The sequence below is a fragment of the Eucyclogobius newberryi genome, unplaced genomic scaffold, assembly GCF_026437365.1.
Source record: "Eucyclogobius newberryi isolate DKJ021-1_F unplaced genomic scaffold, fEucNew1.0.hap1 SCAF_12, whole genome shotgun sequence".
In the NCBI taxonomy this organism is placed as follows: domain Eukaryota; kingdom Metazoa; phylum Chordata; class Actinopteri; order Gobiiformes; family Gobiidae; genus Eucyclogobius; species Eucyclogobius newberryi.
In genome coordinates, this window is record NW_027315746.1 from 10,526,590 (window position 1) to 10,545,526 (window position 18,937).

The window sequence follows — 18,937 nt, forward strand, 5'->3', positions numbered from 1 at the left end:
TGTTTGACACTCGGGCAGAAAGGTTTGACGCCGACGATCACGTTTCACATGAAAAGTGCTCTAAGTGGTGTTATATAAGAGAGGGTTTCCATGACGCTTGAGCTGAAGTGTCAGGGATTGTTGTAAAATGCAAAAATTAAACACTTTCTTTGTGTTTATAGTGATTAACAGGTGAATCAAAGGAGTTGTGCAGGTCAGGGCTGCTTGGTGTTGGGCCGATGTGTGTTTTATAGTGTTAGTTTATAGTTTAAGTGTTGATATTATAGTTTAAGTGTAGATATTCATCACTTTCCACTGCTTTAAGTGAATATGTTTAATGTATAAACCATTATAATAAAACCATTCCATGTTTTATTGAGCCATTATGAACTTGTACATGACTGTGGCAAAAGGACGTGTGCTGTGCTTTTGGACAGAGACACAGGTCAGGCGCTTTGCTGAATGTCCTCTCCACTTCTCAACCCATTTTAACCCTCAATTTCTCAATTTCAACATTTTCCTGAACAAGATCACAATCTTCTTTTAGATCTTTTCGATCCCCAAAGTCCCTGCATGTCTTTATTCAAGATTATTATTTTTATTGAAAAATGTAATCACAAATGACGTGTCCAGGACAGTGATCAGTGAAAAAGACTTTTATCAGAGTCAATAAAGTTTACTTCAATATCTCTCATCTGTTATTTCCAGAGATGTCATTTAAACATATATCATATGATGATAATGATTAATAATTCTCAGTAAGGTTATGTATGTTTGTTTACCTCTGCTGCCAAAAATTGTCTGTCAACAGTTGTGATGATTAAAGATTCAGTTGAAACTGAAGTGACTCCGCCCTGACGGCAGCAGCTCTGAGGTTCTGTGGTTCAGGGTGAAGCAGACGTTATGTCCTCAGGCAAGACACCCACAGTGCAGCATGAAGCTGGTGTGTGAGTGTGGGTTAGAGGGGCCTTTGGTGCAGAATGCCAGCCTTGCGTCTGTCAGTCTACCCCAGGGCAGCTGTGGCTACAGTAGGAGTGATCAGTGGTGTGGAGTAGATGAACAATGCACTGTAAAGCGCTTTGGGTGTCATGAAAGGCACTGCACAACTCCAATGATCAATAACAAACAAACACAATGATGTCAGACAGAGCTAATGACTTTAGTCAAACAGTCTTACTAATATCTTCATTAACTACGGTATTTCCTTTTAGTATTTTGTATTAATGAGTTACACAAACTGGTCAAAATACACAAATACTTGGCAATACTAAATCCATTACTGCAAATACTGACATTATGGTTAATGGAGAGATTAGCATTTGATATTTACAACAAAATCCATATATACACAAATGATTAAATAGAGCAAGAGTGTATATTTTACTTTCCACCTAATTTGCCGAGTCCTTTGTCCTGTCAAACTGTGTATTTGGACTCATAGTTCAGGTGTCAAATGCTGCTGATTGTTCCCGGTTTGCGCTTGTGGTGGAATCGAAAGCAAAGCCGAGGTGCAAAGGTCGAGAGGTGCAACCTGATCCTCCACCGAGACGTTTAAAAGCGAGAGGCGTCTGCGCAGGTGAGGACAGAGCCAGAAGACAACTCACCCGCACCGCTCAGGAGACGCTCAGGAGACGCTCAGGAGACGCTCAGGAGACGCTCAGGAGACGCTCAGGAGACGCTCAGGTACAGCTACTTCTGCTGAACATTTCATCTGCATTTCATCTAACTGCTCGCTGAGGTCCTGTCCGCTCATGCTTTTCATATCGTTCTAATCTTTCCACTCTTGCGTCAGTTTATTGTCTGTACATGAATTGTCTCTGTGTTATTGCTTTAGGACAAGTGTCAAATGATGGTGATGAATTGATTTGGGATCCTCTTTTTTTTAACTGCTCAATTACCGCTGATTAAAATTCCAGCAGCTCAACTCTGATGCTCAAAGTATCTTTTTTGCTTCAAGGGTTTAAGCTTTGGCCTTCATGCATGCTACAAAGTATATGTACTCCAAGTTTTACTGTCGACGTCAAAGCAGAGAGTCGTGTGGCAATGTATTTGGAGATTTGGAGATTTTTTGTGTGCAAAACGATCCCTGGGACGCTTTACTCATCCTTATTTCCAATTCAATCATTTATGTTTCTACATATTGAGATATTAAGGCATTTTCTTGAACAAAAGCTTTTTATTTCACGTTTAATATCGATATCAAGCAACTATTGGTAACTATTTGCTCTCTTTTAATGTAGTTGAACTGTCTTCTGTCTGAGTTTGACAGCCACTTCAGATTGTCAGACTGGTTTACCGGGAAACAGCCTGTTTATTATGTTTGTCTCGGGTCCAAGGTTTTCTACCGAGGTGTGGAGGAAATGACTTTATGATAAGAACCTATTGCTGGTAAACGCTAATATTGAATGTTTGTTGTGCTGCAGATATCAGACTTCGACATGAGGTGGTTCACTGTGCTTTCACTTCTGGCCGTGTGCTTGGTGTGTCTCAGTGTCGCACAAGGTAAGTCCCTAATAAACCTCTAAATCTTTACAATAATTGCAAAAGATTAACGGCATGACAGAGATAAGCTTTTATAGGTTCAGTAGGGCAGATGCAAAGGATAATATGGAGATTCTATTCAGCGGATATCATCTATTTCATCATATGTGAAATCTGTAACTTCATATAATACAGTTTATACATCTATACATGTGTTTATTTGCAGTTTCCTTTGACGACTGCTGTCTCAAATACATGAAGAAGAGCCGGAACATTCAGAGGCACGCCGTGCGCTACACCAGGCAGGAGACGGACGGAGACTGCAACATCCCGGCGATAATGTAAGAGCATACGACACGACATAATGCAGTTAAAATCACAATAAGGGATGCAAATGTACCACAAAAGGAAAATAAAACGCATTTCTAGGTCGACTGCCACCACTGTTAGTGCCACTGCTTCCATGAATGCATCGTCCAACTCACACAGCCACTTTGCGACACATTTTCAAAGTATTTTCCACGACCACCAGCATGACACTACTACAGGCATGTCCAAACTACGGCCCGGGGGCCAAATGCGGCCCGCAAACCAATTTTTGTTGGCCCTCCGATTTCCTGCTAAGTTAGTCCAAACAACAAAAAGTAGTACCGGTACTTTTTACTGTAAAATTAAAAAAATTCAAGCATTTTTATGTGATAACAACCTATTATTAATGTTCCAAGTGTTATTAAAGGTGTGGATGCTCATTTTTAAGTATTCACTTTCAAATTCAACATTGTCGGGTTGTTTGTGGCCCTCTGCTCCATAGAAGTTTCAAACTGCGGCCCTCGGTGAAAAAAAGTTTGGATGCCCCTGCACTACTACATGCAGCTGATACTACTTATACCATATTTTACCGCGACTTTTACTTTACTGCTCTCTTGTGTAAAAGTATCTCGACAACTGTGAAATACACCAACCGTTACCCCACTGCTTCTGCTACTACGATAATACCTCTGAAATGTTCTGTATTTATAGCTTCATGATGAAACGAGGCCGCGTGTACTGCACCAACCCCGCCGACAAGTGGGTTCAAGATCTCATGAGGATTATTGATAAGAGACGATCCAAATCCAAGGTATTTACAAAGACAATTTAGGTTGATGGTTGTTTTGCATTTCAATACCTAAATGTGTCTTTTATCATCATTATTATGTCTTTACAGTATGGAAAACGGCCATTCAGAGGGTGAAAGCGATACACTTCAAACAAGTCTTATCAGGCTATTCCAGTCATACTTTATGGAAAGCCTTTAAAGAAAATGGGCAGCTTAACTTTTGCTTTTGCTGTGCAGGACGTGACAGCAACATTTTAGAGTGTGAAAAAGTGCTGATAAAGGGGCCGTTTCAAAGCGACGTGTCTCAGTATAAACCCTGGTTTTCTCGCCGTGTGCCAAAGATTATAAGCTGCTTGAATAATGTCCCGAGTGACAAATGTAATGTGATTTCTTATAATAAAGTTCTCCTAAATCTCTGTCAATACTGTATATGTCTGATTGTAAATGTGTGCCATGTAGAGAACCTATTGTCTGTGAAATTGTGTTCTATTTTTTTGCATATTCTGTGAGCGTGGATACAATATTCACTAACCGAGACAATAAACTTGCATAACTTTCATTTTGCCTCAAGATTACTGCGACGTTTACGATTACCCTTTTGCAAATGAGTTTAGGGCGATGGGAATATTGTGTAACTTTGATACAGAGTGAGATATTACAGGTGAAGAGCGAGTATGTTTAACAGGAATAAAGGTTTAATATATTACAGGTAATAGCTTCATTAGTGCGGCACGAGGAAATCAGTTTAGTCTTTATGTGAAGGAACATTGTAGGCATTAAGATCATAAAAGAGATGTTCTGCACCGGATTATTCCTTATTTGAAGGAATAAATTAAGACAATTCCCACTCTCTGACCCACAAACACAGAATATCACACTAAATACCGCCACATAACATCAAAGATTAACAAATAGTCAAGTGAAGATGATTCTAACCCAGCGAAATGCCATAATATGCACGTTTTTTGAAAGTTTAAACATTGCAGATCCAAGAAACGCTACCAATCAAACGCTCATGCGAACACACATTCAGAGTGATTAAAGCGTCTTTCCCAAGGGCACAAGGGCAGACGGGGCAGCCACTGTCAAAGCCATTTGGGGTTTTGTGGGTGAACGCTCTTCTACTGAGCAACTCCGTCCCATTATGGTGACGGAGACAGTTATTGGAACAGCATCATGAGCCCACTCCACAGTTTGCAGTCAGATGAATAATTGATGTTCCATTTTGCACTTTTAGATTCACACACTGTTCTTTAGATATAAACAGGATCACTTTTCAGCGCCTCTCTCCGGGTGAGGGTTTACAGGGTGTAAAAGGGTGCAAAAGGGTGCAAAAGGGTGTAAAAGGGTGCAAAAGGGTGCATTATAACCACATTTATAAGTGTTTTCACCCTCATTTCAGGTGCGTTAAACAATGACACTTAATGGAAGAGGAGCATCTTTGAACTCCCTCGGTCAGTTTGGTCCAGACACAGGCCTGACTCTCTCATGTTCGAACCAAAGTAATATTGCGGTTTTGCTGAGAATGGCACTGAAGCACGCTTTGTATTTTGTCTTGTCGAGCGTCTGCCAAGTATATTTGTTACTCAGGGAAGATGTTTGCTTGGAATGTTCCACAGCATTGAACCTGGCACAAACAGGTGGATGTTTTTCTAGAAAAGATAATGTCAATCAGTCAATCAATGTTCTCCAGATTTAGTTGCAGGCAAAAAAAAACCTTAAAATCTGCTCTTTCTCTACGTCAAATGCTTTTTAAATACACTTTTGGTGTGTTTACTGGGGGCGTTGTTTAAGATTTTGTTTGTTTATTTGCCTCAAACTGGAAACTGGAGAATAGATAATTTGATCTTTGGTGATGGAGCGATGACCGTAAATGATCGTTTTCTCTCTCTCTCTCGCCTCTCAGGGCTTCTGTGTGTGACAAATGCAAAAATATAAGTTTAACACATCTGATAAATGCTCCAGGCAGAGCAGTAGCAAACACGCAGGTCACCAGAAACTTGCACTGTTAATATCCAGCTCTTTTCCACACTATAAATCACAGTTTAAACGATGTTCTCAGACTGGTTTTGCACACACTTAGATGAAAGTATTTCAAGAGGTTTTTATTGATCCCTGACACTTCTGTGCAGTCTCGATTCATAAAAAGCGCTGCCGGGACATGCAGCTGATAACATCTGGGTATGACGAATGCGACGTGTTTGAACTGTGCTGCCTCAAAGATGGATGACTTCCACTCACAACTGCAGTACTGTTGTAGTATTCAGAGTACACAGAGTAGACACAGCACCCGGGTCAAACGTGAACGGTTTGGACTTGTTTAAGGCGCCCGGCATGTGACCAAGAAGAGCGCGTAAACACAAGTGACAGAGGATAAACTATTGAAGTCTAAACTATTGTAAATGAGTTTTTTTCATTTAAGGTTGAAGCACATTTTTTAATACATGTTTATTTTTATGTCAAATTGGTCTGTTTTGTTCTGTTCTTGTACTTATTCCTATCTATTTATTAGCCTATACTTATGTTATGTATGTTATGTATATGTCTGAAATCATGTTTACATGTAACGGAAATTACAACAATCTCTAGAATTAGTGATGAATAAGACACTTCAGTTAAGCATTAGTTTATTTGCGTCATGACAAATGGACGGTGAAAAAAGGGACATTTACATGATATTTTACTTTAATTTCAGATGGTTTGGCTGATTACAGTGTGTTTGAGTGAGTGACTGTGTTTGCGGCTGGAGGAAGTGAGCCAAACACACATTTCCTGTTGAGAACAATAAAGTTATCTTATCTTACAACTATCAATTAGTATCATTATGTTCTGCCGTAATATTAAATGCACTCAAGTCATTAACAAAGCCTCTTTCACGTTTTAACTTTCAGTCGATTGGCTCAGCAGTTTTGTTCTGATTCATCTCAGTCACAGCCAAAAGTCGCTGGCTTAAGATGAGACACAACTTTGATGAGTGACTTAATTAAGAAGTGTTTGTATAATAGCTCAATTGTAGAGCTCTTCTTCGTTATATAAACAGGACTGACAGTAAAAGTGCCATTGCATGCTGGTGCAGTGTTTGGCATCCCACACAGAAACTGTGAAAGATTTTATCACAAAGAAAAACAAACCGAGAGTGCAGCGCAGTGAGAAAAGATCATAAAAAAAGAGAAGTCAGATTACGCAAAACAATGAGCGTGATTGGAGTTCAATGTGTGTAAAAGTTCACAAAAAATGCATTAACTTTGGCAGAAATGGTTTGTTTTATGTCGTAGTATCATGAAAGGTTTTGAATGATTTATTCGCAGTCAATGAGATTTGTGCATTTATTTTTTCAAGGATTATAAACGATTGCAGGATAGGGCCATTTAAACTCCACCATCAGGAACAATAAAAATGTCATACAAGTTTCTTTTTATTAGATTAAAAGGCATATTTACACAAGCGTCTAGTCACTATTGAGTCATTCTATCAGTCATCACCTAATATAAATAAAGCTTAAAGAATATCCTTGTTGTACTGTAGTATGTACATTGTATACTGCCCTCTACTGGCCATGTGTCAAACTAAAACAGTCCATTTTCGATTATGATTATGATTCTTGAGCACCAATTAAATACAACACATGAGGCAATGTTAGAATAAAAGTGGATGGAAGTTATTTAGGTTTCTATTTTCTTAATTTCTGTCGTATAGATCAATTACAACATTCCATCTGATTTCACCTTTTCTTGCAGTATTAAAACCGCAAACCAAACAGACTTGGAACACAAAAGAGTGCACATAATCCCAGCAAAGTCCAGACCACGTGTATTTGCTGACAGGAGGATTGACTGTGGACGTTTGGCTTTTACAAGTCCTAAGCTGTTTATTTGATCAACTGAACAGCTCCATGTTCAGCCGTGTGGGAATTATTAGACGCGTTGCTCAATACTGTTGACATGTTGAGCTGTGCCAAGTCTGAGTCTGAGTCACTGTCGATAAGAAACACAGAACATTACTCTTTTTGTAGTCGTCACAGTCAAAGTTCTGCTCTGTATTTGTGAAGTAAAGTGTAAGATGCAAGTTTGGGTCAGTCAGGATAGTTTAGGTTCAGCCCAAGATAGCCAGAAAGGCTATCTTATCTTATCTTATCTTTCTTCTGCTGTCAGCACAAACACACAGACACAGACATGCTTCCACTGGACGGGAGACATCTCGTTGAGTTCCCCTTTACTCACCATTTTTCCCCATTACGTTTCGGGGAATCCCAGGTGTGTTTTGTCAGACTTTGTGCTGACAGCGATCTGCCCTACATAAGCTTTTAGAACAGGATTACACCTCATGTTCAATGTAAAAGTACTGTATGTATCTCCACTGTAGATACTTTATACTTGTACTATGTATTTGAGTGTCTGGGCAGTGTTGAACTGGACTGAAAAGTGTAGTTTTAGACCTAATAGTTTTATGAGGTGTTTATTATTTTCGAGCACATTCACAGTGACGTTCTGACAGAAAGAGTTTTTAAAGTCTCAGCTCTGAACAGACAAAACGAGAAAAAAAATGCAAATGTCTGCATTATTGGACAATAAAGCTTTTGTATTCATATATATATCAAACTAACCATTACATGTGGTTCTTTAATTGTTCTCAAAGTACTTTTTTTACTCTAAAAGTACATTTTTGCTCCTGTATCTGTACTTTTACTTAAGTAACAAAATATATCAGTATATCTATACTTATATACAAAATTGAGCACCGGTACTTTTTCGACCCCTGAAGTAATCGTAGAAAATAAGCTTGTAACTCTGTCTTGGTCTTACTTATAATAAATGAATAAAAATAAAAAATACAATAAATAAATTAAAATACAAATACAATAAATAAATAAAATACAATAAATAAATAAAAATACAAATACAATAAATAAATACAAATAAAAATACAATAAATAAATTAAAATACAAATACAATAAATAAATAAATAAAAATACAATAAATAAATTAAAATACAAATACAATAAATAAATTAAAATACAAATACAATAAATTAATTGAAACAAGATGTATGGATGGAAATAAGCATAGTAAAATATATTGTTTACATGACTTCACAGACGACAGAGCGCCTCTTGTTCAACACACTGTCGGAGCCCGCTCTCCACTTGGCCCTGGACTCCTGGATGCACTGGCTGTAGCCCACTGCCTCCACCGAGCTCCTCTTCTGGACGCGGTGCAGCAGGATCCTGTACGCTCCGGTGATGGGACTGCGCAGATCCAAGCTGTTGTTCAGCACGTGCTCCTTCATCACGCCCAGATCCTCCAGCGCCGCTTTGACCTTCAGTTCGTCGGCGCTGGGCAAATAGTTGGGGTCGTGGAGGTTCAGCGGCGTGGGGCTGGCGTCGGGGTAAGACCGCGGATAGTCAACGCCTCTCAGCCAATCGCTCGCCATGATTACGGGTAAACTGAGCCGATCGATTGGCAGTTGTGTGAGCAGCCCTTTTATTATGTCCTGGCATGATGTTGGCACGTGCTGCGGAACTGTATACGAACCTTGTAGGATGCATTTTCTCAATCGTTCAGTGTTGGTGGCGTTGAACGGCATCGTCGCAGAGACCATGAAGTACAGGAGCACGCCCAGGGCCCACAGGTCGGCATAGTGACCGTTAAAGGCTCGGTTTTTGAACAGCTCCGGGGCGGCGTACGGGGGGGAGCCGCACGAGGAGTGGAGCAGGTCCGAGGCGTGGCACTCGGAGCTCAGGCCGAAGTCGCCCACCTTGATGCAGTAGGTGCTGGTGTAGAAGATGTTTTCAGCCTTCAGGTCTCTGTGGACGATGTTGTGGTCGTGCTGGGGAGATACATGAGGTTTTAGTGCTAATACATGTAACTGTAAACCGCATACTTATGTTTTATTTTAAATATTTTTGCCTTTGTATTATCAGAAATCAAAATAATACGTATATATTTCACATTGGAGTATATTTGGACTGTATACAGTGGTGGAAAGTATTAAAGTAAGTAGTAAATACTGCGTTTTTAGATGCCGTTTGTGTGGCACATTTATCAGGCCTAAAGGTTCATGGACCAATTTGGAATATAAAAATTAAGAAATCCATTCAGTCACTTCTGTTGACCTGTTCACCTTTTTTTTATCTATTTTATTTTTTTAATAATCAATATCACATAACTCTTTAACAGTTTTTCAAATCTGTCAATGTCGTTTGCTTATTTTCTCCAAATGTATACTTTTTAATTATTATTATTTTTAATATAAGTAACAATATTGAGTACTTCATCCACCAGTGACTCTATGTTTGGAGCCCTCTGCTGGCAACAATGGGGAGTGCAGCAAACTCAAACTGTGTATTAGCGGCACAGCTATTATCACCAAAACAATATACATAAATTAGAGGTGTGGCCACAAAATATATCACAAATGTATCGTTATTGCAATATTAGTAACTACAATGGGAATTAAATGATAGTTTTGAGGAGTTTGAGTGTAAAGAGAGTTTCAGAGAGGATTTCCTGATGTGAGTTCTCTTTGGCTCATGGTTATAAGCTCTAAGGGCAAACTGCTGTTATAAAGCACGGACTAAACTCATCATGATAAGACACAAGATTTGACATGCCGATACAAGCAACTGTGTATGATTCTTCAGTCTTTCTCTGGTAGATCGTAAATTACTCTTCAAAGTGATCGTATGCTACACACAGCTGGAGCAGTGGGTTTACCATGTGTTTGAGTGCAGAGATGACTTGTGAGAACACCAGTTTGCTCTCCAGGTCTGAGAGGCGCCCCCTGGTGCTGATGCGGGAGAACAGCTCCCCTCCGCTGGCGTACTCCATCACCAGGTACAGCCTCTTGAAGGTCTCCAGGACTTCGTACAAACGCACGATGTTGGGATGGGACAGTTTCTCCATACACGAGATCTCTGGCTCAAAAAGTCCATGGGATTTCTTTCCCAGACGAGACTTGTCCAGGACTTTTACTGCCACTCTCTCTGCGGAGAACAACAAAACAAATGATTAAATACAGTAAACTCGCACGCATAAAACTGGAAATGATTATGTGTCAATTTTAAACTAACATCAAATCTGTCAACTGTGTTTTTATTTATGATGTTGTCCCAACTTTTCAACTATGTACTGTACGTTGTTCAAAACGAGAGAAAACCTAATATGTTACAATAAAATATACATATTATCATGTATCATCATTACAAGTTAATGTTTTTTATTTTATTTTTTAAATTTTTTTGAAATATATACAAATAAAAACAAGAAACAGGACCAAAGAGCAGGACAAAAATACATACATAAACATAAAAAACAAATTCAATAAATACAAATAAATATAATAATCATAATAATAAAAAAGACAAATACTCATAATGGTAAAATATGGCAAACATACATAAAATTAAGGCACCATTTCCAAATTGAGTCTGAATGTCATTTTACAAGTTAATATTCCAACACATCCATTAATGATAAATATAAGAATACAGAAAATGGACTCATTACAGACAAGCACACATGAACTATACTAGATAGGATTACAGTATGTGTTATATGGCTGTGACAAAGAGGCAAAGAGAATGGACATGTAATGGTCCATCAGAGGGATTATTGACACGTGCAGCGCCCCAAACCGGATTAAGTCTGTCACACATGTGGATCTCAATGAAGAAGGTTCAGTCTGAATTATATACATGTGTCTTCTAAGTGTCTTTGAGCTAAAACGGCAACATTATATTGTAATTATCACAAATATGGACACATGGTGGACTAATGTGTTGCTGAATATGTGTGTGTGTGTGTGTGTGTGTGTGTAAATGTAGGAGAACCATACAACTGGAAACTATACTGTAAATACTATTCTTTGAACTGTAAATAAGGATTATTCTTTTTGTAGCATTTACTTGTGAACACTGTAAACAAAAAGGTGAATATCATAACTTCATAATCACATAATCGTTCACAGTGATGTCTCGTTTTGTCCACACTGACAACTGACCCAGGAATTGATTTTCGCTGACTTCACTAAATTTGACGACAATTACCAGTAAACAAGGCCAATGTTATTTCAGATGATGCAAAGTTTCTTTTATTAAAGCGAATTATATCTATTACAATAATAGTGGAAACATTTCCCAGTTTTTTTATTTATTTATTGACAGTTATCTCCCACTTTTATGGCTTTATGGTATTTCTTTTTTTCTGCAAAGAGAAAGGCGCTAACCCCTTATAAAAGAGAATAATGATGTTTGTGCCTTTGTGTTTTAGTTTGGAAGAATTTTTCACCCCAAGACCCAAATTATTTCTACTAATCTTAAGGATTTTTAAAACAATGCTTTGAATATTGAATCCTTCCTCAACATAAAACATATAGAACACTTCTAAACCGCATTAACACCTCTTTATACATAAATAAACACAATGAAATGCACATTTGCCTCTCACCTTTGGTCACCACGTGCACGCCCAGTCTGACCGAAGAGAAGTTCCCGGATCCGATTTCTCCTCGGAGCTCGTAGAGTCCCACGCGGCGGCCGAACGTGACCTCCTCCTGCACCCGCTCGCTGTGGGTCAGCTCGTGACAGGCCTGACCGAACACCGTGGACCTCAGGGCGTTCTCCTCCGCCTCGCCGCCGCCGCCGCCGCCCGCCCGGTTCGACGATTTGGATTTCTCTTTCAGTTTTGGAGAGTTCTCGTCGAAAATGTTGTCTTGGCATGGAGGAGTTTTGAGATGAGCCCCTGAAATGAGCAAGAAATGAAAGTCAAATTCCCGTCGAGACAATCGTAGATCAAGAACATTTGGAATGTTAGATGTTGTCTATCGTTGCACTTTTTCTTGCTGCTTAGAAAAACATAAAAATAATATAAAATCATCCATATATATATATAAAAAAAAAAAAAAAAAACGAAAATTAAAAAAAAGCCTCCAATGGTTCAATAATAAATTTTATAATAATAAATTTCAATTTCTGGTCATCATTTTAGACTTCAATTTAAATTCTAAGTCATTTCCCTTTGTGGATGAATAACATTTGCCCAATTCTGAGTTTGTATATTGAATGGACAAAGCATCTACGGTAAATAAAGTTGGGACAGGGACGACAGGGCTGGAAAGCAGTAGATTAATTTCCTGACTTATTTGAGCGTTACTTTTTTTATTTGTTAAGATTTAATTGAATTTTCCAAATATAAGAATGTGCGCTTAGATTCAGACATTTACAACAATTTATAATATATAGTTGAAATGTTTAAATACTCACACGATTTGCCCCTGATGCTCCTCTTTGCCTTCTCAGTGTTGATCACATTATGTCTGCTTTTCAAATACATGATTGCTGCGTCGTCTCGCTCCTGCAGATTGCACTCAATTTCAATGTTATAAATGAAAATAGTTCATAAAAGTGTAACGTGGATGCATGGGTGAGTGCAGGTCCAGTGCAGGTCCAGATGTGACGTGGCTGTGCCTCGGTCTGGTCTCAGGACTGGGATAATCCTGAGTGTGGCTCCTGCAGCTCTGGACTCCTCCCTGAAGCAGCAGATTAGGATCATGATCGAGGCTCACGTGTGGTCACATAAAGGGTCAACGGCTTAACACTGAGAAACTCCTTATCATGAGATAGACAGATTCATGCTAAAGCAATGCTGCAGCATCAGAGTCCTTTCTACACATTCAAAAAGTTTTACTTACGGTTTATTGTAAGAATTTGTTTTTGACTGTAAAGCAGTTTGTGTTAAAGTGCTCTATAAATAAAAGTTGATTTGATTCATATATATATATATATATATATATATATATATATATGCATGATGCATGACTAATTGTGCATCAATCTACATGTTATATATAATATATATGTGTGTTTATATATATAAATATATATATATATACATATATATATATTTATATATATATATATATATATATATATATATATTTTATAACACGTAGATTGATGCACAATTAGTCATGCATTCAGTAATAAAAAATATCAGTACAAACAGTCAATAAAATAAATGAAATTTGTGGAAAGAAGTAAAACTAAACCAAAACATTTGCATCGTCAATCAAATGTATGTATTAATATGATGTTTCCATTTAAAAAAAATAATAAATCAGTTATAAACAATGCATTTACAAACTGAATAAATTAAACTACTTCTTTCATGTTATGTTGTTGGCTTTATAACGTAATGTCGAGGTTCTTCTGACTTCACAATCAAAATACAAGCATAACATAAGTTCCATTGTCCCTCAACACAAAGTGCAGTTCAGTTGAGACAGGTGGTCAGCACTGAGCTCCACAAATGTGTTTAGAAATATACATTCCTTTTCAGTGTCAATCTACATCTTGTCCGTGTAAGTCTGTGCCCTATAATTGCTCTGGTGAAGGGTGTCTGGGTGTCTGGGTGTCTGGTGCACAGGCGCTGCAGGAGACGTCCTGCCCGCTCTCAGAATGACCCAGACAGGCCTGAGACAGACAGCACTCAGGGGCCAGACGCTGTGTCTGTACCACACCTGCCCCACTGAGTCTCCTCCTTCATAAGCCCCATGGCCCACTGAGTCTAATACTGAGATTACATGACACGTGCATGACAGCTCAAGCTGCAGAGGGAGGTGAATGTTAGTTTAATGTTAGTGGCATCAGCACGTGCCATGAGTTTGCAATCACAGTGAAGAAGGGGGAAAGGAGCTTTTATAATAGTGGTACTTATAGAGCCATAAATGCTTGTTATTAGATTAAGATACATTATTGAGGGGAAAACACTAATCACCTATAAACTACCTCAGATGACTCAGTTTCACTCATTAGAGTTTCAAAACAAAAGCCCTAAACATGTGTTCTCCATCATTATTTCCTTAATCAAATTACCCAAAATATTGAGAGTAAACCTGACTTTTAAGAGGATGTTAGGTGTGTTTGGGCTAAATGAAAGGGTCAGGTATCGGCTATAGAAACTTGAGAGTCACACCTTGATTAAAGAGTGCAACCTGAGGCTAACGACCGTCTGAACGATGATCTGCTAATCCTGAGAAAATGAGGAGCACATTAACACTTCAAACACAAACAGGCAAATGACCAGGACAAGCAATCAACAACTGTTTTCATTTTGACCATTTTATATCTTTATTTAGAGGCAAATGTTTCTATTGATTTTCTACTGATATCTCTCTATTGGCCAAACTCATGGGAAACTTTCTCTATTCACGTACACAGTTTCAATTAAAGTGCATTTAGGGCCGACAGTATGTACATATATTAGAAATAAACCTCAAGAGGTACTTTAAAAACACAATAACACATGCACACTTTGTTGGTTAATAGTTAGTTTCAAATAGTTACTCACATTTAGTACAAAAGTTTAAAACAATTCCATCCATTTCACTGTTTGCAGCTAAAATAACTGAAAGCTGAAGTTGCAGAGCTCTGGCCATTTGTTCCCAATAAACACAGAGGTGCTGCTCTTTTCTCCCGCGCTGCCTGTTATTGTTGTCTTGTTTTAGTGGAGGTGCTAAACACCTTCCCCCTGAGATAAAAGATGATTAATGCTGAGAATGTGACACGTTAATGGCCCCGAGCGGCTTCAGTCTCATTGAGCCACAGGCCCCAGATCAGAGCTGCAGAGCCTTTGAAGTGCTGTCTCCTCTAAATGGTATTCAACATGGAAATTTGATTATCCTCACCACTTTCAGAGACGCCAGGCCTGAAGCTGATCCCATATAAACATCAGAGTCCTCAGAGGAGAGCAGTCACACTCAGGTCCAACTCAAACTCAGGACTAACCCAGGACTAAACCAAGTCTTTACAGCATGGACCCAGTCTGGACCTGTCTGCTGCTGTCTGCCCTCCACATCTCCTGTAAGTACTGCAGCTGCTTGTTCTGCTATGACCTGTGCTCTGATAAACGTCTGTTTACAGAGGAATGATGCTCTCACACTGTAGAGTCTTATCCTTTAGCCTCTGGTGCCACACAGCACTGCAGCACATGTTAGTCCTTTGTTTTTGGACTAACATCTTAAAACATCACTTAAATATCTGCTAACCGCGTTAACCATCATTATGTCTACTATACTACAAAATAGGTGTTCAGTTTGGTTAGGACATAATAACCTAATCCGTTATGATAACTTTACTTACAGTCATGTGTTGATAAAATGCCTCTCTTTGTCTTCCAGTGCCTGGAGTGTGGAGCAAACACATTGACCATAGAAACCTGTTCACTCAGAGAATCTGCTGCAGGAGGCAGAGCCACTTTGTTTACATTGGTCAAGGTAATTTAGTCATTATTCAAGAAGTTTATTTGGAACAAGAAGTTGCATTAAATGCATTAAACTGTTTAGTCTTGAGCCAAAATTGCCTCAGTAAATGTAATCCCCGTTTTAAACACACTTTAGTCAGAAATATAAAGTATTTATTTCCCTTCCCAGACATCTCCGGGGCTCCAGTGAACGTGGACGTGGGCATGTGCCGGCCGCACTGTGGAGGAGCGGCCCGGGCCGCGCATGACGCGCCTCAGAGAGACTTCTCCAAACACCCCTCCATGCTGGACTTCATCAAGAGCAAAAAGGTCAGGCACTACCACTTTACACCACAGGAAGGCGCTCTGGTGTTGCTAAATGTAAACTTTTCATTTGTGCGTTAGTTTTATCCCGGCTGATTGTTTTTACCTTTTAAAGAATAGTAAGCAGAATCAATAGAAACTATAGTTTAGAACACTTGTTGCATAAAGTGTTTGCTTAATGAAGCTCTTTAAACTTACATGTTTAAGTCTGACATCCTCTTCTCTTTCAGCAGAGGACGCGCGCGGCCTCTGTCCCACACGGGCTGGACCAGAAGCTGCCCTCGTGCGGCCTGGACCAGGCCTGTGAGCCCACCGGGATGCGCGTGGAGCGGGTCCTGCTGTTCGAGGGGCCGCGGGAGGTCGAGGTGATCCAGGACTGTCACTGTGAGATCAAAATAACGCAGTGCCTCCGCGTGCCCGCGCTCAGGACCTACTACACAGAGACGCCGTATGAGAGTGTCATAGATGTGGGGGGATGCTCCAGGTCAAAGGGCGCGCCAGGTGAGTCTCCTGTACCTGCAGTGAACACCAGAAACAAGTATTATACATGCTGTCTATGGTCACTAAGAGGCATTAAAGACTTACAGTCCCACAGTCACAATCATATTAGAGCTTGATATATAATGCAGCTTTATGTGAAATCACATTTGGTTTAGTTTAACTCTCACTGTGATAAGAATTTAAAATAACCTGAGTAACTGTTGATCCACAGAGGGCTTCTCGTGCGTGCCCACCCAGTTTGACTCTGCACTGGTGGAGACCCCAAACAAAGTGGAGGTGATTCAGGTGGTGGAGATGTGTGAGCTGAAGGAGAGCTGCTACAGAGTCCCTCATGTGGAGTATTATTATGAGACTGTGCAGCAGGAGGACGGCGTGAAGGAGGAGCGACTCAAGGTGTGGACCACAATATTGAGTTTTCATCGTGGAAACTCGACATTTTGATATCTGGAAGCACATGCAGGGGTGATTAGCATGTCTTACTTAGCACTGGGCTCATTTACATTTTGACTTTCACACCTGCTTTTGTGAGGAGTGGAGAGGAAGTGGGCTCAGCTGGGGGCAGACTGTAATGAAGTGTCTTTATTCATCGGACACTTTTGTGGAAGAAACCACTTAATCACAGCATTCACCGAGCAATGTCTGGCACCGCACCGCCTGGTCCAGCCTTTATGATGCGCGGGACCGTCCCGTGCATCCCAATACGCACCACACACTGAGGGTCAAGGCATGGACCCACTAGTGACCATACATACCATAAAAAACCATCACATTCATATGAATCGGTGTGCTGTGTGATGGTGGTCTTAAGTCCAAGGCTAAGTCTCCAGATGTGGGGTCATGAAGGCCGGCTGGCTGCTTTGAACTGGGTAAATATTTGTGCCCTGCTGTGAGCTCACGGCACTTTCTCTGTTTTGCAAATGCTTCAGGAAATAGACGTGGGCAGATGTTCGGGGGGCTGCACCTCAGGAAACCGCTGTCTTCTCAGGTAAGTAACAGACGGACCACCACCCTCCAAGTCTAACGACAATTACCCGCCGTTCGCGACACCTTCAGCACCGTGTTGATCTCCGCTGACCAAATGTGCATTTTATGGCTCCTTACTCTTCTTACACAAACACAGCTTTAAATCCAACGACAAATGCCTTTTTGTTTGCACATTATAGACTTCATGTGACTGATAAGGCAGCATGTAATTCAGATCTTGTTCTAAATCTCTTTATTCCCTATGACAGAAGTCCATCAGACCCAGCGATCTGTCACTTGTGGGCCCAGCGACAGTCCAGCTCTTGTGTTCCTCAGGGATATGAAAGTCACATCTTCAAGAACCAGCACGGACAGATGCGCACGGTTTTCTCCATCAGCTCCTGCCTGTGCCAGGAGTGACGCCTCCACCAGAACTCTGTACAAAGACTGTGGCTGCAGACACCGAGTCCGCTTTATAAAACTAAATCACTATTGTATTATATGTAATATATGTAAAAGAATATTTTGTTAATAAAATTATAGTACCCAATGTCTTTTTTTTCATTTGAAGCATGTCTGTAATTGTAATGACCCTGTGAGGTAAGATGAGGTGGTAAATCCATCAACAAAGCATCAGAACATAAGGAAACGTACAGTAGCTCAAACTATGACATGATGTTTTCATTTTCTGACACAAACACAGCTTTAGAACAGCTTTGTCAAACACAAAAGTGAACCAGGACCACCACATACAGCCAAAAGCTCTCACCACAAAGCACCAAACAGAGGCACCTTTGGGTGGCTTTTTCTCACAAATTTGCACAAGATAAAATGCTTTTCAATTAAAGTATGAAATGGCGTGCAGCAGTCACAACTTTCTGCTTTTACACCTTCTGGGCGATAATAATTTACTTTTTTATTTATTTATGCGGGGGAAATGTTCAGTTCTTCCGCTTTAATTTAATTTATTTATATTTTTGACATGTTATTGTTTGGTTTCATTAAAAGGAGGATCGACTAACACAAAATAGTCAATTCAAACTTGCCTCTTTGAGTCTCCAGGTCAGCAGTGGCTTTGAGTCAGCAAGTTCATGTGAAATAAATGCATCATTCACAAAGGAGTTGAGAGAATGTCTTCAGCTGGATAAAGAAGGACATGTGCTGCTTCAAAACATCAATTATTATTTTAATGTGTACTGCATTCTTCTAACCCCAACCCAGAGTAAACTCATACATATGACTGCTTTTATGTCTTTTCTGAATGACGGATTTAGTGAAACGAGCTCGAAATTAAACCAAACTAGAATAATAATGGGGGAAAAACACAATCGCTATGTTCTATGTGTAATTGTA

The 18,937-nt window shown here is 39.7% G+C and overlaps 3 protein-coding genes across 5 annotated transcripts in view; 2 read left to right on the top strand and 1 right to left on the bottom strand.

Annotated features, from left to right (window-relative positions):
- The window catches only part of ccl25a (chemokine (C-C motif) ligand 25a), a 248,417-nt gene extending 244,436 nt beyond the window's left edge, over nucleotides 1-3,981 (top strand). Inside the window, exons 1-5 of one of the 3 annotated variants that reach the window (XM_072440758.1) lie at nucleotides 1,557-1,662; nucleotides 2,403-2,481; nucleotides 2,687-2,801; nucleotides 3,481-3,580; nucleotides 3,668-3,981. In XM_072440758.1, coding sequence (XP_072296859.1) covers nucleotides 2,418-2,481; nucleotides 2,687-2,801; nucleotides 3,481-3,580; nucleotides 3,668-3,694 — 306 coding nt within the window. In that variant the 5' untranslated portion in view covers nucleotides 1,557-1,662; nucleotides 2,403-2,417 and the 3' untranslated portion in view covers nucleotides 3,695-3,981. Of the gene's footprint in view, nucleotides 1-1,556; nucleotides 1,663-2,280; nucleotides 2,329-2,402; nucleotides 2,482-2,686; nucleotides 2,802-3,480; nucleotides 3,581-3,667 lie in introns of those variants that run through there. The other 2 variants (XM_072440757.1, XM_072440759.1) reach the window with 2 other exon arrangements.
- Nucleotides 3,982-8,639: 4,658 nt separating this feature from the next.
- Nucleotides 8,640-13,075, bottom strand: LOC140356047 (serine/threonine-protein kinase NIM1-like). The gene is made up of 4 exons (XM_072440760.1): nucleotides 12,820-13,075; nucleotides 12,005-12,298; nucleotides 10,274-10,542; nucleotides 8,640-9,386 (listed from the first exon to the last, which is right to left on the bottom strand). Exons 1-4 carry the CDS (start codon nucleotides 12,887-12,889, stop codon nucleotides 8,640-8,642), a joined length of 1,380 nt encoding a protein of 459 aa, XP_072296861.1. The 5' UTR covers nucleotides 12,890-13,075.
- A 1,860-nt stretch (nucleotides 13,076-14,935) lies between these two features.
- Nucleotides 14,936-18,004, top strand: pnhd (pinhead). Its single transcript, XM_072440455.1, has 7 exons — nucleotides 14,936-15,417; nucleotides 15,735-15,830; nucleotides 15,987-16,126; nucleotides 16,351-16,621; nucleotides 16,833-17,014; nucleotides 17,548-17,606; nucleotides 17,854-18,004. Exons 1-7 carry the CDS (start codon nucleotides 15,369-15,371, stop codon nucleotides 18,002-18,004), a joined length of 948 nt encoding a protein of 315 aa, XP_072296556.1. The 5' UTR covers nucleotides 14,936-15,368.
- Nucleotides 18,005-18,937: the final 933 nt, after the last annotated feature.